Consider the following 27,590-nt stretch of genomic DNA (forward strand, 5'->3'; position numbering starts at 1 on the left):
CTATTCGGGGTTGAGACGAATCCAACAAATCAGAATCATTAAAATCGGTCCAGCCGTTCTTGAGTTATAAATGGTTTAACTAACCTGACTTTGTTTTATATATTAAATGTATACTGACCCTAAACCTAGAATTAATATTTCGGAGTATGAAACATAAAATAAATTGACTTGAAATATTATCGACATGCGATGAAAGTGATCTGACTGCTATGAGCTCTTGTACTAATAGAAAATATTAATTAAATGATTCAAAACTGTTGTAATAATCTTTGGAAGGACAATTTTTTTTTTTTTTTTGAATGGTTTAAAAAAGTTCAGCCCTGCCGGCTTTCCACTAAACGGGCAAACAAACAACAAAACACAAACACAAATAATAATTTGGTTTGTATAAATTTTATTTTTGTTTTTCAAGTTCTATAAAAAACAAACGCAACATAAACTCAACTGTCCATTTAGTGGAAAATCGCCTTTAGGAATGATTCAGGTTTTCCCAAATAAATTAAATCTATTAAATAATTCAAATTTCAATGTTTTATTCTTCCTTGAATATTTTAATTGTTTTTTATTTCTTTAATATGCGAAATTAAATCCCAGTAATAATTGTTTCGAAAATTCAAGTAGATGGATTGTAGAACTATACAAAGTTCATGCTACAAGGTACAACATATATATAAAGTCAACAAAAAGAACCTGTAAATTATTCCAGGCTAACTTTAGATTTCAGAAAAAACTAATTCATTCAAAACCTTCTAAAGAGGGCGGATGTAACAAATTTCACTAGTTCCTTATATCCTTTCAAGATGCAATAAAAATCAAAATCTTAAATTAACTCAACTATATGGCAGTCATGTAAAATGTCGAAGTAAATTCGAAATAATACCTTAAATTCACCTATTGTAAAAACCATTACAATATATACAAATTCCCGAAACGTGATGAAACATATTAACTTAATTAACATTCTCCAACCTTTTAAAGATTACTATTAAAAATATTCGTTGTATCATAACTATGAAATTCACTTCAAAAGATAACGATTAAACTGTTTATCAAATAATATTTTAGTCAACCATATGGAGCTTCAAAATTTATATAAAGAAAATTTATAAGAAAAAGTAAGTGTAACTATTCTAAATTTTATAATTAATAATTAATATTTTTTTCAACACTTTTTACTAAGGTTCAAATTGCTCAAATCTTGTCAATTTAAATTACCCCTCTCTTTATTGATTTTATACAGTATGTCACTACAAAGGCTAGTCATACATCTAATGAATAGCTACTAATCTTGATGGTAACACCTGCATTTTCTCGACATGATATGATTAAATTCACAAAACTAATTTTGCAAAGCCTTTTAGCTAAAACCGGTGGAAAATCGTAGTATTCGTAGAACCACATCTGTTCGACATGACTCGACTATGTATAATGATTTACATTAGTTTTATGCAGGGTCCTTTTGAAGCTGCTTTGGGAGGAATTTATATTAAGGTAGTTTGTTACCCAAATCGCTTAGTCAAGTCAGCAATCATTTTTGAATTACTTTTTACAACTAATGATAAAAAAACATTTCTAATAAATTAAAATAACAAAATTTAATATTTTATTGATCAAATTCAATCGGCATTAACAATAATTAAAAATCGTAAAAACATTTTTAAAACTGAGTTGTCTAAAATTAACTGTCAAATCCTATAGTCAGCTGTTGTTTAATACAATTCATAAACATAACCTCAAAATTTACCTTTTTTACAAAAGTCAACCTCGATTTCCGGAATTTTTGAACAAGGGCACTCATAAAATACCATATATTTTTGCATAGCTTTAGTAAATTATATCTCTCGGTAGAATAATCCGATTTTTTTATATGGCTGCATTTAAGTATAATATTTCGAATAAATATGAAAAATACGGGGTCATTTTAAGTGATTTAAGTAACAAACTACCTTAATTTTGTATATTTTTAAATAAATCACAAAATCAATACAAACCAAATATTCCAAAAAAACGGAAAAGAGAAAATATTTAGACTTTACATGCTTACAAATAACACAAGCCTTTTAGTTATTAATAAAGACTAAATAAACATAATGAAAAAATATATTTTTGCTTTTTACACAATAAGAGTGGAATGTATAGACAATTTTTGATTTGTGGAAATTGATTAGCAATTAAAGTTTTGGTAAGAGTCAAAATCCAATCACAACTACACAAGAAATTTCGAAGAACACATTTCCTTTTTAGTATTGAAACAAATCCAAAATACTCATAAATTTACACGGTGGCCCAGAGTTTTATTAAATAAATTCAGTGTAACTTACAAAATTACTCCAGATACATGGCTTTTTACAGAACAAGTTGAAAGCAATTACTAATTTAGGGAATAATTTGATAAGCAATGTTTATTAATTTGAAAAGTAACATTAACTAAAACAACATTCGAGGTTTGTTCAAAAGCAATCGTTATATACTGGAAAAAATACAATTTGAATGCGTGTCTAATAAAAAAACTATTCACTGCATTCGTTAGCTTAAATTGAACCACAAAGCAAACCTTTTAGAAAATGCATTCATAGATATTTATATTATTTATAGTCAACTTTTCTTATCGTTAAATTTTCTTAGAAAATTAACCCAATTAACAGCTTTGCTAACATCTGATCATTGTCCTTATTGCATAGCGATTTCTTTGTATATAGATCTTAATGACCAGAAGTCTAGGTAAATATCCAAGGACAGACGAAACTGAATATATTATTTCAAGTATTATGACAACATTAATTAATCGCCTGATTGCATCTTCATAGATTAGTTGCAACATTTAATTTCAACGGACGTTCATCTGTAGATTCATTGACATTGTAGGATCTGATTCCTACATGAGATGTTCAGTGGTAGAATGGACATGAAATAAAAACAACTTGGTTGAAGTTTGAAGTCCACTTTCTGAGTATCTCATTGATCTTGTATAAGATCAATAAGAAATAAGAATCACCAGGCTGTTACAACATCAGACACTATTTCTATACAATATATTTCTAAAGACGCATGTTAGTTTTAACGGTTTTAACTTACTACAAATTTTACAATTTGGTGTCAATAAACATTTTTTCTCAAAAATACCCACAAAACCAGTAAAACTTCTCAAAAAAAGGCCACCATGATTCAATTTGAAATGTGTAATTTCCTAAACAATTTATTCGAGTACAATTAAATTGATAGCGAGGTAGTTAGTTACATAACATTTTTTAATTAGTAGAACCTCTCATAAAGAATTAATAATACAGCCTTTGAAATTGTCATGGTAGTTTAAAAGATCTCCACTAATATTTTCTTCCCAAATAATTTTTTATCAATAAAAAAACGTTATGAACCGTTCTATATTTCTTTAGTTTAACTACTAAATAACTATTGTTCATAAACCCACGATAGAGAAAAAATATTTCCAACAAAATAAATTTACGTATCCTTTTCTTTATACGGATGTACGGACCATCCTAAAACACGACGGTCAAATCCACATGAATACAAATTTGTAATTGTGTTATGGCCGTTCGCCCATGCAACACTGGCCACCATGCGTCTGTGGCCTTGACGGCTGGTGCGCGGTAAACGAGCTAAACGTTGTCCAGATAAATCAAATAAACGAATTTGACGATTATCATGTGGTATTGCAATAATACCCGTATCTGAAACAGCTAATCGATTAACCGCTGAATCGGTACGAATTGTTGCTAATGGTGATCTCATGTTACGTAAATCCCATACTTTTACACTCCGATCATCAGAGCCGGATATCACTTTGTCTTCACTTGTGAAGACAGCCGATGTTACACTCCTATAAAATAAAAAAAAAATATTTTCAGTCAAAAACTTCCAAAGGATCACGCACTAAATACACAATAGTTTGACATGTCTAACCGAAGGTCATCAAAGGCATGAGGCAACGAAATGGGACATGTTTTAAGATATAAAGGTTTGAAATGTGCAAAATTAATTTTGATGAAATATAAAATATGTGTACAATATAATTTGATCAAACGACAGCCTTATGTTTTTACAAAAATAAGTAGCCTAATAAAAGTATACTGTATTTTATAGGTTAAATAATAACCAAAGGTTAATTTTGAATAAACAGCTCAAATGATCCCAATCTATGTAATGTTACAAAATTTTATATTATTTTACACTTGAAACGAAATACATACTCGGTATGTCCTTGAAATACTGAGACAGGAAACGCTGGTTCTCTAAAATCCCATAAACGGAATGTCGTATCTCTCGAACATGTCACAGCCATTTTTTGAGCTGAATGCGTTGAAAGGTCAGTTAGTTCCAAATCATGACCACCAAGTGTATTTAAAGCAAGGCCAGTTTCGACATCATGTAACATTGCTAATCGATCCCATGATGCAGTTATCACTTGTTCAGCACCAGCTAAAAAATCAGCAGCTGCAATTGCACCAGAATGAGCACCAAATTCCATAATGGGTGTACGTAATGTTTCTACACGATCAAATTTCTCGTCAATTTCTTCTCCATATTCAAGTTCTTCTTCAGACGAATGACCTTTCTGAAATCAAAAAAACAAGTTTACAATATAAATTAAAATAATTTTACACTTTAGATATTTACCGGTATATCCCAATTCACAGCAGCTTGCCATAAATGAGCTGTACAATCCCCACTTGAAGTAAGTACTAAATCTTTATTGGGATGAAATCTTAGTGAATTTACGGAGCCATTATGACCTTGATATTGCAATAAACATCGAGCGGAATCAGTACTCCATATACATGCCGTGTGATCTGCGGATGCCGTACCAATTACGGGTTGTTCAGAACGTGACACCGATACCTCCCATACACCATCTTTATGCCCTATATATTCCCGAATCATTGAACATTGTGTATTAGGCCCCTTAAAACTGGACACAATTTTACTTGTTTGAGCTTTCAGTTTATGTGCTGTTTTCAGTTTTTGTGATGAAGTATTACCCACTAAAAATTAAAAATAAATTTAATATTGAAAATTGTTTCATGTTAAACTAATCTCTTACATTTAGCTTTAACTGTTTTGGCAACATTATCAAAATCAGTTGAATCGTACCCAGGTTTATCACTAATAAAAGATTCACGTTCAATTTTCTCATTTAATGTATCAATTTTTTCTTGTACTAAAAATTAAAAAAATTTCTGATTAATATAATAATATTGCAATAAAATTTCAAAAACTTACAACTAAGATTCTCAGCATACAAGATATCAAATTCTTTTTCAATTTGTCTAAATAATTCACGTAATCGAGTTTTAAAGGGTGGTTGTATAAATTCTCCTTCAACTTCACCACGAATTCCTAAGTAATTTTCTCCATCCAATACTGACTGTAATTTAGCCATTGTAGACCGTTTCTTAGTCGATTTTCCATAACTCATTATTTTATTTTGTAAAAGCAACTCTCACAAGTTACTCACTTTTTAATTAAAATATGCTTATTATATAAATTAATTTAAAACATTTATTCTTCTAAACAATTGTTAGTAAACATTTTTTTAAACACTTGCTTTAAAAGCTGTCAAATCATTTTAGTGAGATGTCAAAAAAATTTCAATCCTTCCTTGTCAAATAGTAGAAATTCTTTTTATGTAACATTTTCTATTTACAGGTAATTATTTTAAAAATGTGTATAATATTGAATAAATTATATAGGAAAAAAATATTTGAGAAAATAAAAATATTGCAAAAATGCAAATTACATAAGTTAATAATAAAAAGTTAAAACAGGGTATGACTCAGTTTGTTTAGACGAATGATGGATGTTTATGAAATGATCCAAATTAAAAATATTTCAAAATAAATAATAATAAATTAATTTAACCTATAAATTATCAATAGATCAATACCTTGAACTTAATCACAAAATTTCATTTAAGTTTATTATTTTGAGCATGTTGCCAATTATTAGATAGTCAAGTATTTCATGAGTATTTCCTACATAGCAGAGCCGTACTTAAATATTTTATACAGTTATTATTCATGGTTGCTATTATCAAAGAACAAAGACTTACGATATTAAATTTTCTTTGCATTTCCTAGCAAAAAAATTAATTATTATTAATATTTTCGCAATTTATAATTTACTTTATCGCATTAAAAAATTTGATTTTGGCAACCAGTTTCCTAAATAGGAAATCACCAAAATCTTGCCAGTACATATAAGTAAAGTAAGGTTAGTAAACTTTCTTAGTCCATTAGTAAAGAAATAACAACCAATAAATTATTTCTTTAATTATTTTATTTAAAAGAAAAGGCTTTTAATGGAACCTTATAGGCATTTTTAGCTAATGAAAAAATCAACACGTACGATTTTAAAATCGATACGCAATAGGCAATTCTCTCCTATATTTATATTTCTTCACGATATTGGAAAATTGGTGAAAGTTGAGAGCCTTAGCCATAGAGAGCACATTAGCCATAGAATAATATAGACATTAGATATATTCTGATTGCTAACAATAAATTTAAAAAAAAATTAGTTCGAATCCCGCTCTGAAATTTTTAGAACTTATACGTTCACAATGCATAGCGTCTATAAAACCAAACTTTTCTGTAATAGGTACTAGTTACTTCATAGAGGTATTCATATCTCTATGAGTTACTGTGATCACACTCATACATCCTTAAATACTTTTGAAATATTTTTCAAAATTAACATCCCATCTGTCGATACTTGTTATAAAAATTGAAATGAAACTGCTCTAGACAAAATTAATTTTACTTATTTAAAAGTAACTTTTATTAATTATACTTAAAGAAGGGTGTACAGTGAAAGGGAGCGTATACCCTCCCTTCCCAAGAAGTGAAAACAAACAATTGACTGAGTTAATAGTTGAAATACACTGTATAGAAAGTGTTGAATATCAGTGCTTGCATTATTTTTTTTTTATAAATTAGAAGAGTTTAAAAAACCACCCTCGCGAGGAACAGTGGCGTTTACGGAAAAATGTTTCAAACAAAAGTTATTTATTTTTTTATAAGGAAAATTTTTTACATTTGTTCTATCCCCAAATGTTTACAAGATTGGTCCTACGGACTCAAGACCCAATTGACCTATATTACAACTTTACGATCTTATCCTCACTTTTTACGTTCTGAGCACGATATAAAAATTTCAGCTTGATATCTCTTTTCGTTTTAGAGTTATCGTGTTCAAAGATAGACGGAAATCGGAAATGGACTCTTTAGGTGACTTTATGAACACCTATACCAAAATTTTGTTCGTAGCATTAATATTTTTAAGCGTTACAAATTTGGGGCTAAACTTAGTACACCTTATATATTATATAAAAACACAGAGTATAAAAAAAATTCAGTCGCTTTATGGATTTAGCATTGAATTTTATTGAACCAATTTCAAATCATAAACTTATGAAACTTTATCTCCACCACTTGACGCTAACATTCCTCTTCCTCCGTTTTTCTCCATTTGAAACAAACTCGGAAATATCGCGGATCTAGAGACAGGAATATTCAATTATAAGTATTTACCAAACTTGCATAGCCGCTTGCCATAATATTATTACTCGTAGTTAGAATAGAATTTCTGAATTTTTTGAACCTTTTTATCTCCGATTTGTGTACAAATCATTTTCTTCAGTAAATTTGACCTAAAAATTCAAAAGTCGAATCCCTTTAGCGATTCGACGAGCAGTTTTCTGAAAAATCGTATACGAAAGGTGATATCCAGGAGTAATTTCTAATTGATACCTCATAAACTTATTGAATTTGATAAAGAATAGTTTTTTATTTTAAATATCTCCAGAATCACTACGATATAAAATCTTTTCGCGCAGGATTTTAGGCGATATTTAAATCAACTAAATTTTTTTATTTTTGGGTTTAAAATGACCTTATGTACCAAGATAAATCAAATTATGATACTGTATGATACTGAAAACAATAAATTTAAAAAAATTGATAAAAATTTTTCTGAGGGAGATATCTTGGAGTCATTACCTCAAAAATTTGTATCAGTCGTTACCTCAAAAATTTGTCGTTCAATCGAAAACTAAATCACAAGGTCCAGGGTTGGTATGCAATGAAACGAAGTAAAGAGTACGGGGATGAAAAGTATAAAATTACCGACTACTCAAAAAATGCTCATGATTAGTTCCTTCTCGTTATCTTTACAGATTTTCTGAATCCGTTCTTGAGATTTTCTGGACGTTACCATACAGTAAAACAATATTATAGAACCTAATTTGAAAAATACAAATTTATTGTAATGGAAACAAATTAATCATAAAATATTTGAAAAATAATTGATTTGTTATTTATTTTCGTATAAATCAATACATATATTTATTATAATAAATTAATTTTTATAAATAATTATGACTTTCATAACATAAAAAATAAAAAAAATGACGGCTATTCTATTTGTATTTTGTATTTTTATTTTATGAAAGTTTTTTTTTAAATTAAAAAACAAAATAATTATTCAACAATCCGATAAATAAATCGTGATAATTAATGTTAACTCAATTAATTATTTTACAATGGAGTCTTCCAATGAAAAATCAAAATTTGTTAAAGCTATTTTTGAAAACGAAATTTGAAAAAAAAAAATTTACTTTTACATTTTATCCATTTTAAAATTTCTAGCTTTAAAATTTAAATAAAAAATAAAAAAATAGCAATATAATTAATTGGTCAGTAAAGAAAAATTGAATTGTTAGATCGATCAAGCACCATCTTTTTATACTGATCAGTATACTAGATTTGCATGCATTTCAGAATGAATTCGTATACCATGCATTTCGGAAATATAACAAAATACCTTAGATACATGAGCCTATTTTTTTTAATCCGGTACAGTAAACCAGTTTTCTATCTTACTGGTTTGGTTTACGTTGCTGGTTTAGCATTAGACCAGTACTGTCTACACGATGGTATATAAAATTACAGCCAGTATCATTACTGAGACATAGCCAATACACAGTTCAATTAAGATTGACAATCATGATTGATGGTACATATATGTGAATGATTAACAATATATTATTTGACATCAATCAAGGTTACTTCTTCTTTAAAATTCCTCCTCCCTCTTTTTCAGAAGGATCGAAAATATCAAATCTATTATGGTGGTATGACAATCAGATTGGCTATGTATACCTGTGATAGAAGATCATTCATTTGAAAATAATTTCTTTGAAAACAATGAATAACAATTTTCAAGATACAGTGTAGTAGGGTAGCAGGAGTATGCCAGTAACTTAAAAAATAAAATTCACTTTATTTAATTTTTAATCTTACAGGCTATAAAATCAAGCCAATTTATGTACACTCAGCCAAGTTTACTAGCTTACTGGCTTGAAATACCGGCATCATGTGTACAGGACATAATATGTAAAAATGTTTTTATATGGTATTTTAATGCTAAGATGACAGCGTCACGAGTAAAAAAACTGTAAATCATATCTTTTAGACTTTGCTGATTTTTTCATTGAATAAAAAGACAAAATATAACTACATTTTACATTTTAATACAGTTTTCCTAAATTTTTTTATATAAACTTGGTAGTTTGTGTTCTTATATAAATTTTATACATACAATTTTATTTATTTAAGTCGCGATTGACTTTTTCTGAATAATTGCACCTTGACACAGTACAACGATACTTAAATGACATAGTGACCTACATTAAAATAAAAACAATTATTTTAATGTTTTATGTAAATCATTAACAAAATTTTTCTTGTCAAAAATTGTTACATTATCTTATATATTTAAACGAGCAATTCTTGTATATATTTGGAATCTCGGAAACGGCTCCAACGATTTTCATGAAAACGGATATGTGAGGGTCTTTTAGGGCGAAAAGTCGATCTAGCTAGGTTTCATTTTTAAAAAACATTGTTTTAACCATGTTTTCCGGAAAAATTGAAATTTTGACTGTCTAATGTGACTCTTCCTGACATCTATTGGTATTTATCGTAGTTAACGAAATGACGTACATTAGCGGGATATTCAAATTGGTATTTGTGTGGAGATATTTTAAACGGTTATTATATTAGTGATAAAATTAGTGTCTTTTTAACTCAAAAAATACCGAGCAAAGCTCGGTCATCCAGATATTCTTATTTTATACATAATGTACGTATGGTATACAACATACAATATTGTCAACAACATTTTCAATAAATATTATATTTCTGTGCCAGCTAACACATAAAGTTCTTAGCATTAAAATCCTATAGCTTTTATTTTATAAAGATTGTATTATTCAAATGGATTTTAACAACTTTGATTTTTAATTGGAAGGTACCATATATTGATAAGATTAATCACGTTTTAATAAGCTGTAAAATATGTTACGTAATTATAAAATCAAGTTTTATAGAAAATCATTCCGCAAAATTTGTATGAATGTATTTATGATATTAAGTACTTAATAGTTTCCGTTTTATACATTTTTAAATAATTCAGCAAACTATTTTTAAACTTCTTCGGGAAAATAAAATATGAACACTGTTTATGAACTGTTTGAAATACCAAGGAATTTGTTTTCCCGAAGCCATTAAAGTTTGACATACGTTATCATATTTGTTTTTTTTCTTATAAAACTAAAAAATGAAGTAATTAATCGCGTAAGATTTTCTTTGAAGAAATTAATTAAATAAGATGAGCAAAATAAATAAAAAATTGCAAAAATAAATAATTAGACCAAAAAAAAAACAACAAACAATTGAGAGTTAATTAAATCATCAATAAAAAAACAAACTAAAACAAATTCTAACTGTAAATCAATAAATAAATTATATTTTTTCTACTTTGACTTTCTCTCAATTTTCATAAAAATTACGTTCAGTATATGTTAATTATTTTGAATGATAAAAAACAATTTTTTCAACATAAGAGATTATTTGTAATGAAAAATTCAAATTCGTTTCACTTAAAATTATCGTAAGTGCATTCGTATTATGTGAAAATGTATTATGGTAAAAAATGCATCCGTAATCAATTGTGATAATAAAATTAAATTACGACATTTTAATCAAGCATGTAAATAATAAATTAATTTAAAACAAAACTAAAATTATTAATTTAAAACAAATACATCTCGTTTGCATTGACTATAGTAATTTCCACGAAATTGTTTCAGTATTTATTATTTAAATTAATTCAAGTAATTTATAGTTTAAATAGTTAAAAAATTAGATTCCCTTATAATTAAAAATTATTGTCATTTCTTTCAATTGAAATTCTATGGTTAAATTGTCCAGTTTTATCAAGACTAAAAATATCCTGATACGTTAAATTTATTAGAGAGTGTCCCGTGACTCGATGGCCGTTATTTAAAAGCGTATTTTTTTTACAATTTTTAGTCGTAAGTGCTTTAAATACTTTTGTCCAAAACCCAATATGTGACTATTAAATTTAAACACTAAATTTGTATGAAAAGTCTAGTGTATTCAAATAAACCACAAATCAAAAATGAGCTAATTCAAAAAATTATGGCTGCAGCTGAATCCACACACTCTTCCACTCTTCAGAGAGCTACGTTTTCAATTATTAGAAAAGCAATAATGTGTTGTGACATAGCGGGAGTGGGGGGCATTTTGAGTCAAAACTTTAATGACATTTGTGTTAACAATACAAAAATTTTCTTTTACTTTATTGGTTAAATTTATAGTATACAACTCCTTATCTATTGCGTTTTGGACAAAAGTATACAAGGCACTTTCGAAATAAAATTATCAAAAGAATACGCTTTTAAACTAGAGTCATCGATTCACGGGCAACCTTCTATATAGACTTATCAGTGGATTGCTAATCAACATGAAATCAGACAATTTCACTCAGCAATGAGCGTGCTCAGCAGATAAAAAGCGCGGTCGCTCTCTTTATAAATTTAGCACATATTATATATTTTTACTGTGGTTAGAGCTAGATAATGTAAGGGGGTACTAAATTTAGAGCAGGCGTTCGCTTATCAAAAAAACTACCGCTTGCTTAGACCGCGTGGTTTCTGCTGGATTCGGCATGTCCAGTTGCTAAGACGTTTGCAACAATCAGATATAGCTTGCGTTTCTTGATTAAAGCCATTATATTGACGTCATCGACGTAATGTTAAATACACGCTATGAAAGCATGTAATTACAAACCGCCATGTCAATTTTTACACGATGTCATCAATTTACTATGTATAAATGTAAATTGATGACATCATAACGTACCGCACACACCGGCATAATAAAGAAACTCAAACATGGCATGTATAAATAACTACCATTATACTGGCATTTTAATAAAATATAGACTTGAACCTTTGACCTAACATATGAATATGAAATTCAACTTCGATATCAATTTTTTTTAACAATTCACTATTTTATAATAATAACAACAATTAAGTTAATAATTAATAGGTTTAAAGGGAAAAATATTTGGGGGAATAAACAAATTTAATGACAAATTCTACAATTATATAATCACAGTTATATTATAAGTAATCGAAAGTTTTTTTTTGATGGTTAAAATAACTAAGATATAGCATTTCTGTAAATAAAATCAGTTGATATAAAAATTATTATGTACCATATAGTATTAGCATATAATAGAGTAGAAAATAAGAAAACTAATGTTCTATGAAATGGAATAATTATATCAAACTAATTGCATCTTGAACCCAGGCCTTTAGCTTTCTATCGACACTGTTAATAGAATACCATAGCTCTTGATATTCTGCTATGTATAGTAACACATCAAGAAAAGTAGCACAGTTCGTAAACTTCGAACGAAGACTAGTAATAATAACTCATGAAAAGTAATACAGTCGATTTCTTTTGAAAAGTAGCATAGTCATCATAACCATATCCTTTTCAATTGAATTCAAAAAGTAAAATTAACAAATTATGACCCTTTTGTGTTGAAAACTTACGTCATTTCATGGGATATGCTTCCTTTCCTAAGAAGTACACGCTCAGTGCTAATCTGAATCAGAATTTTGTATTCAACGAGTTGCTCTTCTCTTGTAAAATTCACGAATTATGCTAGCCTTCGTAAGGAATTTGCAAACTGTACTAATATTAAGAAACATGCATATTGTGGAGGATTGAGAAATCACTCAAGAAAACAAATACTTAAAAGAGATACAAGAGACCATACGGTAGCGTCAAAACTATTTACATAATGGCTTGTATCATCTTTTTAGATATGCAAGCGTATGAAATTCTTTGATTTCAAAAGAATAATGTCAAATTTGGCAAAATATTAACCTAATGACTAAATTCCTGTTACAAATATTTTGTTAACTTTGTATGCGAAAATAACCTGTTAAAAATTTTCACAATTCTAAAATAATATATCTATTAAATTTTCTAAATAAATAATTTGATGAATTACTTTTAATTACTTGAATTAAATGACATTAATCGGCGACTTGAACTACGTAAATAAATTAGGGAATCTTTATAATGAATTAAAATCAACATTCAATATTACAATATCAATAAATAGATGAACTGTGATAATCAAATTACTTACAGAATTCAAAAATGAAATTATTTAAAAAAAATGATTGTATTGTTTTTAAAATTGAATCAAGAATAATAATTATATTTAAAAATAAATTACTTATCTTAATTGATCACAAAAACGACTCGATCGTTTTACTAATAACGTCTTCTAATTATTGCACGTCCATTTTTTGGTGGTGTATGATCGGAATCCATTTGTACAGGCACTTCTGGATCAATATTAGTAAATAACTGTACTAAATCAGCACCAGATTCTGGATCAATTTCTTGACCATCTGGACATTTGTTTAACCGTCTATTGTCATTAAATTTGTTTCGTAAATGTCTGCCAATAATAAAAAAAAACAAAGATATCGATTATTAAGATAAAAAAATGAAAACATACAATTGACTGAGTAAATTGTTGAAATATCCTGTATGAAAAGTGTTGAACGCCAGTGTTTGCATGATTTCTTTATAAATTAAAAGAGTTTAAAAAATCAACAATTTGGTTTACGGAAATGTTTTCTAGATTTTTTGTTTGCTTTTTGAGAATGTTTTACAAGACCACTAGTTGAGGCTACCTGCAAATTTTCAATTCCCTACCTTGTTGGAGAAAATTGACACCAAAGTTTTTTATTTTTTCGTTTTTGAATTATTTTGATGACGGACTGACAGACGTACAGACAACCGAAAATGGACTAATTAAGTTTTATGAACACTTATACCAAAAGTTTATTAATAGCATCATTATTTCTAAGCGTTAAAAACGGGTATAACAAATTGTTAGGACTTGGAGTAATTTGAATTTCAAATAAACTTCTTATTTTACCTTATATTTTCAAACGGCAAATTCGCACGGCTGATCCATTTTATATCATATATGGTTTGTGTACCTTTATTTAAGAAACGAGGCCCACCAGTTAATTGTGCTACGCCTTGAAAATGTTTTGAACCCAAAACTGTGAATATTATAATCGGCCGCACACCATCCTAAAATTTTGAAATAAATTAAATACAGAATGGGCTAAAAGAACATGTCGCTTTTTGAAATTAGATTAATTTCATTTTTTGTTAAGTTTTATATTAATGTAATGAATTTTAAAAAGGAGCGGGTATCTGATTTACATAAAAAATAAAATACAACTTTACCCTATTGTAAAATACAGAAAGTAAAATACCTCAGTATAGAAATTTATTCACCACTTATGGAAGTAAACCTGAATGGAAACTATCAACCATTTATACAATTGGAGTCAAAATTGGAATCACGAAAACTAAACTAAATACCGGTCTATAGTACACATCTTATTGGAACAAATTAAAATTTTACCAAAGTAAATATTAGTTATAAAATTTGACAAGAAATTATTTCTTAAATTATTTTTATTATTTTACGTTTGAAGTTGATTTTTATAAAGTGTGCAACACCATCAATTACCTGTAAAAGCTTTAAAAATTTTTCTTCAATTTTCGATTGAAATATCCACGTCTTTTTTGTAATACTTATTTCCAACATATTCAAATTTGTTACTTTAAGAATAAAATACCGTAAACCATGATTTATGCCTACATTTGATGTACTTTCATCACTATCAGTTACAATTCGTCCATTGTATTCAAAATCTAAGCTCTTATTATTAAAATTATTATAATACGATTTATATTGTGGTGAATTATTAAAACTTTTCTTAGGCGTAGACGAACAAATTGAATCCACACTAGTTCTTCTATTCGATGTATTACTGAGTGAAAGACTAACAAGTGAATTAGAAATTGAAGACGCTTCATGTATCACTTGGTTTAATTTATTAAATAAGGACGACGCATTTGAATCTAATTCATAGTCATCATTTGTGGCAGTTTCATTTGGTAAAGTTTCTAAAGCTTGTAATAATTTTTCTTGCGGATTATTTGAAGATTTATTTACTGAACGTTGTGGTGTGAAATTCGTCGTATTTCTTCCTTTTGAATAATCTTGCCAGGGACGTGGGGAGGTATGATTTGAGTATTGCGTTTTACGTGAATATGAGTTATTTGGTAAGAATGGTCTTGGACGTTGACCAATTCCCAACGGTTGTTTGAATTTGGATGCTTGTTCTTCGATAGATAGAATTTCTACTATGCAGTTCAATATATTTTCATCGTTTACACGCATAAACTTTGATGGATATTGCATTCTTCGTAATAACAATGCATGCCATTTAACACGCAATTGTAAAATATCATTAATTATACTTTCATGCATCAAAAACGATAACCATGAATCAAGTGAAACTTTTGCATAATCTTTAAAAGGATCCTCAATGTCATCATCGTCATCGAAATCTTCTTCATCTTCAGAAAAGGAATTATATCTTACACAATCTAATGGTAAGTATATTGGTCCCGTGAATAATAAAATCTGCAACAAAAAACAAATAAAATTTTAAGGTTAGTGGTTGGGATAGTCGGATTATCCATAAGGCAAAATATGTACGTGCCTACAGGCGGAAGGTTATATAGGGGCGGGCATGTGGATTTTTTAAACAAGCATAAAATTAATTGTGTAAGTAAGTATGCAAATGTATGGCTTAATATAAGCTAATTAAAATTACTTACGGTAATAGCAGTAACTAAAGTTATACCGCGAATAAGGCAAATTTGATTGTTTCGACTAATTTCATCAAAGATTACCCATTCTGATGGTAAATTTGAATTAATTTGATTTTGTTGGCTTGATAACAGTCTACAACTTGATCCACGTAAAACAGATGATGGATGAAACATTACTTTTTTCTCTCGCCTATCAAAAACACAAAAATTTTACGTAAAATACAAAAACATCAATATGATCAAGAAACCTATTTACTTACTGTGTACGTAAATGAAAGCGCTGTTGATCAATTCTTGCAATATTTGGATACAATCCAGCCGCTAGAGCAGCTTTTACCACCGCCCAATTGTCAGAATGGGTATTCAAATCTCGAATATCGCATGGTGGACGATTACGTACAAAGCCCGCTGCACGTAATTGACCTAACAGTTGAGTTCTGAAAGATGTGACCATTTCCATCGTTGCCGAGCTAATAAAATTACGTTCACAAAAACGTTTATCGCTGTATGGAGCAGTCACAGACTCTTGCCATTGTTGGAAAGCTCTTAATAGAGCCATATGGTCACTATAGGTACCAGCAGATAATTCTATTTTAACTGTACTTGCGGCATGACGTTGAGAAGGATGTGCAGGTAAAATAAATGGTTCTCTAGAATAAATTTTTTATTAGTTTTGTATAATTTTCCAATTAAATATTTTTTTAGTCTTACCTGTATGTTAAGCTGCTAACAATTGTTAATATTGGATCCAAACATTTTAGCAGAACTCCATATAAAAGAATTTTTCCCAAATGAGGTTCAATTGATAATTCAACTAAATGCAATCCAAGCGCTGTCAAACTTTCATCCTGGTTCAAGGCTCCTAAAGTCTATACCCAAAAATAAGTTTTATAAATATTTCTTAAAAATCATAAAAAATTATAATATAATATTTTAAACCTTTAATGCTTCCACAGCCGTTCTTGTTACCATAGGGGAAGGTGGTTCCAATGCCAACGACAAAAAGTCTGCAATCGACATATTAGTTGGAGCTAACATTTTTGTTTGTAAACATAACTCCTAAAACGTATAAATTCATGTAAAATATTTGCTGCTAGAATTCTAAATATCTTAGAAAATCTATCAGTGATTGAAAAAAGTATTATATTCAGATTAATTTTTTTTTATCAGCAGTTATATATATTGTTAATGGTCATTATTATTTTCAAGTTAAAAAATTTATTTATTTCTATACAATAAATTTGTAAATTTTTTTCATTTCAACATCTCATTAAAAAGATGGAAAGAAAGAAACTTATGGTTGAAATTATTTTCTTATTTAATAAAAAACTTGTAAACCCCAAAAATATACAATCTAAAAATAATTTTCGACTTCAAAATTAAATAAACACGTATTATCAGCTGCAATTTAATCCGATAATTGGCATATCCTGTTAAAAATGAAGTTCCCATACAAAAGATTGACGATTTGGAGTTGACGCAAGCTCATAACTTTTTTTTAATGCAAAATAAAAATTAACGATACTTTAATCAAACAAAACTCTTGCGGAGTTTTCTTTATCTCACTTTATAATACTTATACTCATTGTTTGTTGAATATTACATATAATTAACACAATTGAATACACAGATATTTTAAAATATACGCTCTATCAACATTGTCCGAAGTTTTTTTGTTTGTGACTTATGAGCTGATACTTATGAGGCTGTGGCTTTCCGAAATCATCAGATTATATGTTTTTCGTATTCCTTAAATTATGGAATTATCGAAGCGGGCGGGTTATTGCTATATAATATGTAGAGATTATATTATATATGTCTTACCGCTCCCTTGTAGGCCTCTAGCACTCACAAGGGGGCGTTATAGCCAACCTTGAGAAAGACTGCCCTAAGTGAAGAAAATAATCACATTCTTTTATTTTTCTTTGGCCAGAGTTTATTGGCTATTTTGATTGTATTAGATCGATTGACATTATTAAGGGTTGAGTGCAATAAAAAACAAAGTTCGCAGATTAATGAAAATAAATAAAACGGAATAACATACCACACATATTTATAATCGTCAACCATATGATGACTGAGTAATATAAAATTTTGTATTTAACTTTATAAATTTTTTTTTATAGTGATATGAGAACCATAAATTTTTTAAATAATTCTTAAGTGCTAAATTTTTTAAACTAAATTATTAATAACACAATACTATTTTCTCATAAGATTGAACTAATTGACTTCAACTTACATGTAACGGCATTCGTAAAATTTCTGGTGTAGAATACTGTGGAAATGATAAAAATCGTTTATGTGAAAACATATGAAAACATACTCCATCCGATGTACGTCCAGCTCGTCCAGCTCTTTGTCGTGCACATGCTTGTGATATCCATGCACTTCTCAGCGAACACACACTCGTTGCCTAAATATTGTATTGTTATGAATCATTACCAAGTAATAATTAAAAAAATTAAACTTATTTACCGCATCAAAATTTTTTTCTTTCACTTTACCACAATCAATAACATACACAACATCCTCAATTGTAATACTAGTTTCAGCAATGTTTGTAGATAAAATAATCTTACGTTTATTATGCGCTGGTTGAAATACTTCCCGTTGATTTTGAGTTTGCATATTACTATGCAATGTGTATATTACAATTGGAGTACCAGCTTTCCGAAACCGTAATGATTCTTCATTTATTATATTTTTCATTGTTATTATGTCATCGTAGCCTAGAAAAGTCGAACAAGTGCATGTTGTACTTGCATAATCAGTGTTAAGCATTATAAGATGTTAGGTATATAGATAGTCTTAGATATTAATTTATTGTATTATCCTTCTATCTATTACGCAATCACTCCTAAACTACTCAACCGAACTAAATGAAACTTGGTACAAAAATAGTCTAGAGCCTGAAAAATGACATAGGCTACTTTTTAATACGGCTGTAAGGGTTTGAAATAAGGGTTTGAAATTATATATGCATCCATACAATATTGATAAATGGTAAGTAATCAGGTGGTCTAAATTAGAACTACTGAAAAAGCGATCCACTTCCTGTTTAATAGTACAATATTTTGAATTTGAATATTTTTATTGGCCTTTTATCATAGAAACGATAAGTTGAAAAAAATGTAAAACGTTATAGAGGTTTTGTTTATTTCGGCCAATAAAAGAGATTAAATACTACTTTATTTAGGTTCTTAAATTAGAGTTATTTCCATATATAGCCAACTTAAGTAGACACGCTGTATAGGGTCTATTAATGAGAATGATACTATTTAAAATTTGAATAAAAGAAAAATAATTCAATATATCAAAATAAATTGTTTTTTATTTGAAGATCAGACATTGAAGTTATGTTGTCCACAAAATATAGTTCAATTGTCCAACACAGCTTTTTTGCTAACCTGAATTTGAATGTTAACGATTTTCAATTACACCAATTCTATGGCTTAAATTTTATACGTTGAATATTGATTTTTAGTTCATCAATTGTTTGTAAATTATTCACATCACATTCACTTTACAAATAAATTCAAGTAAAATAGCCCAATGCAAAACAATTATTCGAATGAAATCCTCTTAAAGAAATTACTTTGATACAAACGTTAAGTTGTTTTTGTTTTACTCAAATATTAAAAAGCATCCCGCTTATTTAAAAATTCTATACATTTGAATTATTTTAAAAAAAAATTGAGAGAATCCAAATCTTAAAATATTGAACTCAAAGGGAGGCTAATAAATAATAATGAACTTTTATTTGATTTTGTTAGCACAATTCTAAAAATAACCATCTAAAAATAAACTTATATTCATATAGATAGAGGAAAAGCTTGACTATAAAAGTAATTCTATTACAACAATAAACGATTTTTGTTGGATACTTTTTTTCGTAAATATAATAAATTCGGGAAACAAATATAAAAATATGCTTGTTCGTTTTCACGTTCCGCTTTCTACGAAAGTGGCTTATTAAAACTTGTCCTCATAACTGATAAAAGACAGACTAACACTTGAATGAACACTAAAATATTGTTTTATGTAAATAAAAATTTTTATTGAAAACCATTTTTCGAATGCCGAATACATTTAGCAGAAATCGAGTTATCAAAAGTAATTTTTGAGAGTATGATTTTACTTTCGGTTTCTTCCGAAGCATTCGTTTTTCGAAAAATTCGTTTTCCGGTTTCTTAGGATGCATTCGTTTTTAGAAAATTCATTTCTGATTGGAACCGAAATTTTAAGATTGTTGAAGTTGAAGAAGTTATGACCTCTCCATTCACAACCAACGCAATACTTTAGATTTTAGAGGTAAAGGCTACAGGTTCATTGAAATAGCCGATGAAATGATTAATAAAAAACTAAAAATTATATTACTTACCAGCTAAAAAGCATAAAATACTGCCACTTCGAAAATTTGTATGAATATGAAGGATTAATTCTAAGACTAATTCATAATCAATAAATTCGTCTCGAACAACTTGGTTATAGACATGCACTCGATGTTCATCCATATCAGAATTATTTACTTCTTCTAACTGACCATTAATACAATTAGCTTGTGCAGCACACATTGTAAGAAAAGTAACAACATCCATATGACCTTGTGCTGCAGCCCAATCACAAGCTGTCTTATTATTATTTGAAGTTAACATTACATTTGCTCCTAATTAAAAATAAATTATTTCTTTAAATAAAGTTTGTTATAAATTTAAAATTATCAGATGATTTGAGAAACTAGTTATTGTCAATTAAAAATAAAAACAAACAATTGACTGAGTTAATTGTTAAAATACCATGCATAGTCAGTGTTGATTTCTTTATCACATTACGCATACAAACATGTGACACATACATAACTGATAATCAAGTATAGTACATATTATAAAATTTCCGCCTAATTAGCGCCCTCACGGATAAATAGTGATGTTTACGAAAAAATGTTTCAAACAAAAGTTGTTTAATTTTTAATAAGGAACATTTTTTACATTTAAACTTTTGTTATATCTCTAACGGTTTACAAGATGGGTCCTACGGACCCAAGACCCAATTCACCTATGATGCTCATTTACGAACTTGACCTCACTTTTTACGTCCTGAGTACGCTGTTTCAGCTCGATATCTTTTTTCGTTTTTGAGTTATCGTGTCCACAGACGGACGGACGGACGGACAACCGGAAATGGACTAATTAGGTGATTTTATGAACACCTATGACAAAATTTTTTTCCTAGCATCATTATTTTTAAGCGTTACAAACTTGGGACTAAACAATTAATATACTATGTATATTTCATATATACATGGTATAATAATACCTATTATTGATTCATGATTCCAATAAATAATTATTCAGTGAGGTATTTTATATAATTTACGATAAATGAAAAGTTAATGTGAAAAATTCAACATATTTATTTTGTGGAGTCTACAGTTACTTTATTACAAAGATGCAAACATTGATTTTTATTCCTTGAGTATTAAAGTCACTTTAAGATAAGAACATACTCGGGTAACGCAATTAAGAGCAAGGAAAAACATATTTATTCTTATGCGACATGTACAAAAGTTTGACATTATCATAAGTCGTCATTTTTTGTCAGTATATTAAAGGGAGATACTCACACTGCTTAATACATGTTGACTAACCGGTCAACCAATCATAGTTTGCCATCTTGTATGGAATTCGTGAAATAAAGAAAACTGGGTAAGGCACATTAGACAAAGATGACATGACATCACTAGACAAAGCAAGTCGTATACCACATTATGTAAAGTTATGCAGCCGTATAAATTATTTGAGATTTGTACTTTCATTATTATTAACAAATAAGGCAATATGGATAACTATATGGATCACTTCCCCAAAACATCATTAAATTTCTCATTATCAAAAATGTTTATTTTTTTATTAAAGAGTAAAATAAAAATTTAAAAAATTACCCAAATTCACGAATTGTTTAACTATAGGTAAATTCCCATAAACAGCTGCGGACATTAGACCAGATATTCCAGTATCACTATGACGGTAATCTACCGAGGCATTTTCGGACATTATGAAATATAAGAGTTGCATAAAGGCATCTTCGGATCCTGTAGTCCAACACTCTGAAAATTTATTTTATTTATTTACGAAGACATAATAACGAAGATATAAAGGTATAGAAAGAGTGTCTACATGAGATCCTCTCATTTAATTTAAAAAGAAAATATATTTTATGTTTTATATTATTTTATTTTCAAAAAATGATGCAAATTTTTAATTGATCTTTATCTCATTATAAAAACCGTTAATGAATTTTGATAAGAATTAATATTGCAATGCTTACCTAAAATATACTGATCATACATGAGTACACTTTCCTGTGGTTCGTGCCTTTGATTTGCAACAGAAGACGTTTTGGGAACACCAGTATTTTGTGTGACCGATTTTAATTTAGCAGAATTTTCTTTTTCAAATTTTCTCATTGCAGGAGTTGCATAATTTAATGTGCGCAATATATCTTCCAAATAATATTCACTAACAGGATACTGCCGTCCAGGTACCAAAATGATTGGCAAATTTTTAAAATAATTTTGAAATCCTGCTGTATCTGCTGTGGCTGACATCAAAATTAATTTTAATGACTTATTAAACACTAAAATTTCACGTAAACATATTAGCAAAAAATCACTAAATCTATCACGTTCATGTATTTCGTCGACAATGACGTGTGTGAGTGTTTCTAAACAAGACATTCCAGTCATTAAACTACGTAACAAAACTCCATTTGTACAATAAGTTAACACAGTTCGTGGACTCACTCGAGATTCCAATCTATAAGAAATGTTATCATGTTTTATACAACATTCTTAATATTTAATTGGGTAGGAATTCTAAAAACGCTTTACTTCCGATTAAACTTGAATAGATATCCTCTAAACTTGAATAGATAAACTCTTTACTACTCTAGGTAAAATTTCTCAAAATAAGCTAAGCAGAAGTATCAGTAACTAACTCTTGGTAAAGAATCAAGACATTGGAAAAAAAATCGAAATAATTTCTAGGAAAATTAAAACAGAATTTTCAATTTCATCAAAATAAAAAAATAGAAACGAGATTATAAGGATTCCGTTAGCAACGAAAGCCGTTTCTCCGTAAAATGCCAAATAGGCATGTTTTTCATATTTATTTCCTTTAATATAACTTTTTTTTATCTAAGTTCAATTACATATCTACATTTTAAAATTTCAAACATTTTCAACAAGTCATTTTTCCTAACAAAAATAAATTAACCTTTTAGTAGATTAAACTTAGAATTCTCCGTATAACGTTTTTCGAATCCCAGTCTGAAATTATTATTTATATGAATACCTTATTTGATAACCAACAGTTTGTCCAATAGGTTCTCCTCGTTCAGTCGCCACTCTTTCGGCTACAGCAACTGCAGATAAACGTCGTGGTTGTGTACAAAATACGCGACATTCTTTACGATGGCGATAAGCGTCTTCTAAAATAAATTGTGGTAACTGTGTAGTTTTTCCACATCCAGTTTCTCCCGATATCAAAATAACCTTTAATAAAAGTAATATTTGTACATTTCTAAATTTTTTTACATTATAATCATTGAAGCAACAATAAATCGATTTTAAATTTTGAACTTTTCAATTTTAATATAAAAATACTTATGGAAACTTTTACTTAATTCTTCCCTTGTTTTACATATGTGCCTCATTCTTCTTTGAATTAAGCAAGCTACGAAATTTTGTAAGACATCTCCATTCACGTCGATTTACCCAAGATAAATCCCCCTCTGATCGATTTACCTGATCAACAATTCATCCACAACGTAGATCTAATCATACAACTAACATATCTTACACAAGTTGTTATATAACAACAAACAGATGGTGGATCTTAGAATTTCTGTTGCCACGAGAGTTAATAAGCATTATCAAATATTCAAATTTAGGTGTGTATAATTACAATTAATTTATTTAACGGGTGAATTTTCGTTAGGAGTATTTTCATTTATTTTACAGACGAATTGTATTTTCCTTGAGCCTGTTATTGTTGGGCGATTTATCCGCAGGTAAACGGACGTAACAGCGAGAATTTAACTCAAATTACTTTATGATAAGCAGTTTAAATAAAAATTTATACAATAGTATTTGCGCAATTTCGTCTCTTATTTTCAAAATGTTTAATGCTACAAGTTTATTAATTATTTTTCACTAATTTTACTTGACCCTTACTATACCAATTACACGTAACACAATTGAAATGCAGTTTAAATAAAACGGAAGATTTATTGTAAGTTTCATACGATGGAAGCGCTGCGATCGATTTAGCTGTACCACGGATCTAGTAATTATAGTAGAGATGTAGTATAAAGTCCTACTTTTGACGAGGGGGATGTATCACTCAGAGGGGAAGCAATGTGCCTACTTTTGATTGGCAGCGGTTCTCCTTTTCGGGAAATTCAAATAGAACGATAATATTTCGTGTTTTAGATTTTAATATTTCTATAATCATGGTTTTAGATTGCCGCAAGCAATATGCCTGCTTTTGATTGGCTGCGGCTGTTCGCTCTCTCAATTGCGGGAAAATTTAAATGGGTAGCGAATTCTGCGTGTGTTGTAGATTGGTCCGACCAAAAAATCTTTCTATTTAAAGTAAAATCTTTTACCCTAAAGAATGTATTTTTTTTTTAAATACAATTTAGAAATTAATTATAGATATAATATTTTTAACTAATTACCCTTGAATGAAGGAATATACCCTTAATATTCCTACGACCGACTAATTACCTAAAGAATATATCGTAAATAATTCGTAAAATAATAAAAATAAAACTTCACTTATTTAAATTAAGATTAGGTTCACGGGTACATAATCAATACATAAATAAGTAATAATTTCCCCAAATAAATTTTTACATTAATTTCATACTTAAAAAATTCTATAATACGTTGAAATTTAGTATTGAAAATTAATCGACGTATTTTCGAGACATTCTTAAGCCTTCTTTTGAATTTCATTAGTTAACTTATAATAGTTATAACACTAGGATTGAAAATAGAATATTGTTGCGTTTAGGTTACTTATATCGTTGAAAAAAATGTTTTAAAAGAAGCATAAATACTTCACGTATTTATTTTTCTTTACAAATTTTACTTTTCTTTTGAATATAAGATTATTTATTTATGTTGTCCACACACGTCAACCATATGTCAAACATGTTTCCATGCTTACAAATGAATCAAAAACACTTAAAGAATGCTTTGAGCATACTTTCAGCATGCGCCTAGTTAACAGCCAATAGAAAGTAGGCACAATGATACCCTGCCTCTTCCCCCTGAAGGAGACTCGCCACACTCGGTTATATTCCATCCCTTATAAAATATTCTTATATCCATGAGCTGTACTCTTCACCTACTATGCACTCAACGAATATGTACAGTACATGCTTGACAATATACAAGCTACGCGATCGGTAAATGAGGTTTTGCACGCATGTAGGTAGCATAAATGCATTCATGGAAACTAATAGACCTTTTCATTTTAAAAACGATTATTTTTTGTTTCGCGCAATATATATAAACTATTCAAGTGACGAGATGCCGTATATCTTCCATCTGTGTTTAACAGTACTATTTTACAAAGAGAGGAAATATTTGATGTCATAAAAATATTATCAAAGATAATAAATGAGAATTCTAGGATATTTCGAAATAAATTTCGATTTTTTGCCCCAATTTCCTAGATCAGTTTTTTGTATTTTATAAATACGTATTTCGACTACCAAGTAGTCATCATCAGTATGAATTAGCTAATAGTAATTACTCTTATGTTACTCGTTGCTAATTTGGTGGCGGACTGCACAAGCGAGTAACATAAGAGTAATTACGATTAGCTAATTCATACTGATGATGACTACTTGGTAGTTGAAATACGTATTTATAAAATACAAAAAACTGATCTAGGAAATTGGAGCAAAAAATCGAAATTTATTTGATATCATATTCATCTAATTAAGACAAACCTGATTATCATTGATAGAATTAATGATAAACTGTTTATATTCAGCAATTGGAAGTTCTTTTCTTGATTTTTCGTATGTTGAGGTGGATGGAGGAGGCGGTATTAACGGTTTTCCATCGTGAAGTCTCACTAATGTTTTACAAGCAATAGGGTCATCATCGGGCGAAGCATTCTCAGGATTTTCTTTATTATCTTTATTTGTTTGAGAATACGGTTCCACATCATTTAATTCCTTCTGGCTTAGTGGAAAAGACCTTAAAAGTTTTCGAACTTCCTGTATTGTTTCTGCAGTTAAATCTAAACCAAAGTCATCTATGGTAACCAATTTATTAATTTTCATAATATTTAAACATCGATTCGGTTCTTTTCCAGTTGATCTTGATTTTAAACCAAATTTTCTAGCTAATTCATGAACATATGCCCGTTGAACATTAGTCAAGTTTGATGGAAATGTATATTTTTGTACGGACATATCCTGAAGAAAATTTCGAATTATTTCATCTGTGGATATTTGAAAATCTTCGCTCACTATTGGTTTGGAACGATTTTTTCTTCTATCTCGCCCTGACATTTTTTAATCTGAAACAATTTTAGAAAATAATAAGTTATGTCGAACAAAAACAATTAGTTAGCAATAATTACTTCAAGTAAATTCGTTATAAAGGATTTTTGTAATGACAATACATGAAAGTATTCGTAAAATGTTAAGTTTTATTACATTAATTGTCGATTACTTAAAAATGAACGTTAATCGTTAAGATATTTCGCGCTAATATAATAGTTATTTTATTATAAAATTAATAATGTCTACAAAACAACACTTGAAAAATACAATCCACTTCCCCATGTGCGTGTTTATTTTTATTTCTGTACTTATTGTGGTAACATTGTGTGTCAAATTTGGCGTTTACCATCGACTTAAAAGTTTTCAATCGAGCAAAGTTGTATTTTTTGACATCATTATGGAACCACAGATTATAGTTTTTAATTTAAAACAGATCTGCAACTCCCTGTAAAATTTTTACTGTTTTGGTTCTCTGAAGGTGGCTCTACACGTTATATTCGTGTAGGGCCATCTATTAGTTTTGATAATAATTTATCCATTTCAATGGTTGTTGGGGAAACAATATTTTATATATTTTTAAATAAATAAACAATACGTCTTTCAAAATTCGTTTGAATGTCATTAAAATTCGTTAAATTTCTTTGGGTGTATTCTCAATTGATTGTCCTTATTAACATTTTGTGGATTATTTAAATAGTGGCATTATTTAAGTCTTTTGGCCGTTTTCATTGTGCCCCTGTTCATTAACTAATTTGTGTAATTTAGTCGTTTTAGGTGTGTTTATATTATTTTCCGATTTTTTTATGGTATGTACTGAGTTTATTTTAGCGCTTAGGTCTTGTTAATTGTGTTGAATACATTTAGGTAGTGTTAAATTGTGAT

The 27,590-nt window shown here is 28.7% G+C and overlaps 2 protein-coding genes across 2 annotated transcripts; both read right to left on the reverse strand.

Annotated features, from left to right (window-relative positions):
- Positions 1–1,127: 1,127 nt before the first annotated feature.
- On the reverse strand, positions 1,128–5,465 carry LOC123292467 (WD repeat-containing protein 37). The gene is made up of 5 exons (XM_044873146.1): positions 5,239–5,465; positions 5,060–5,176; positions 4,636–5,000; positions 4,209–4,573; positions 1,128–3,838 (listed from the first exon to the last, which is right to left on the reverse strand). Exons 1-5 carry the CDS (start codon positions 5,432–5,434, stop codon positions 3,460–3,462), a joined length of 1,422 nt encoding a protein of 473 aa, XP_044729081.1. The 5' UTR covers positions 5,435–5,465; the 3' UTR covers positions 1,128–3,459.
- Positions 5,466–13,618: 8,153 nt separating this feature from the next.
- Positions 13,619–26,902, reverse strand: LOC123293469 (3'-5' RNA helicase YTHDC2-like). The gene is made up of 15 exons (XM_044874308.1): positions 26,786–26,902; positions 26,145–26,722; positions 23,474–23,673; positions 22,449–22,936; positions 22,063–22,227; positions 20,503–20,787; positions 18,597–18,850; positions 18,361–18,534; positions 17,058–17,177; positions 16,830–16,987; positions 16,379–16,768; positions 16,125–16,308; positions 14,965–15,927; positions 14,356–14,516; positions 13,619–13,869 (listed from the first exon to the last, which is right to left on the reverse strand). The coding sequence occupies exons 2-15, from the start codon at positions 26,712–26,714 to the stop codon at positions 13,680–13,682; spliced, it is 4,302 nt and encodes a 1,433-aa protein (XP_044730243.1). The 5' UTR covers positions 26,715–26,722; positions 26,786–26,902; the 3' UTR covers positions 13,619–13,679.
- Between the last annotated feature and the right edge of the window lie 688 nt (positions 26,903–27,590).

This window comes from Chrysoperla carnea, chromosome 2 (assembly GCF_905475395.1).
Source record: "Chrysoperla carnea chromosome 2, inChrCarn1.1, whole genome shotgun sequence".
Classification (NCBI taxonomy): Eukaryota; Metazoa; Arthropoda; class Insecta; order Neuroptera; family Chrysopidae; genus Chrysoperla; species Chrysoperla carnea.

What these genes read in the sequence shown, in the direction of transcription:
- LOC123293469 (XM_044874308.1), bottom strand. Translation starts at nt 26,714, where the DNA reads ATGTCAGGGCGAGATAGAAGAAAAAATCGTTCCAAACCAATAGTGAGC. An exon ending in GTATGATCAGTATATTTTAG is followed by an intron (nt 22,228 to 22,448) that starts GTAAGCATTGCA and finishes ATAAATTTTCAG; the next exon opens with AGTGTTGGACTACAGGATCC. An exon ending in TTTTACGAATGCCGTTACAT is followed by an intron (nt 17,178 to 18,360) that starts GTAAGTTGAAGT and finishes TATACGTTTTAG; the next exon opens with GAGTTATGTTTACAAACAAA.
- LOC123292467 (XM_044873146.1), bottom strand. Translation starts at nt 5,434, where the DNA reads ATGAGTTATGGAAAATCGACTAAGAAACGGTCTACAATGGCTAAATTA. An exon ending in CAAAACAGTTAAAGCTAAAT is followed by an intron (nt 5,001 to 5,059) that starts GTAAGAGATTAG and finishes TTTAATTTTTAG; the next exon opens with TGGGTAATACTTCATCACAA. An exon ending in CTGTGAATTGGGATATACCG is followed by an intron (nt 4,574 to 4,635) that starts GTAAATATCTAA and finishes TTTTGATTTCAG; the next exon opens with AAAGGTCATTCGTCTGAAGA.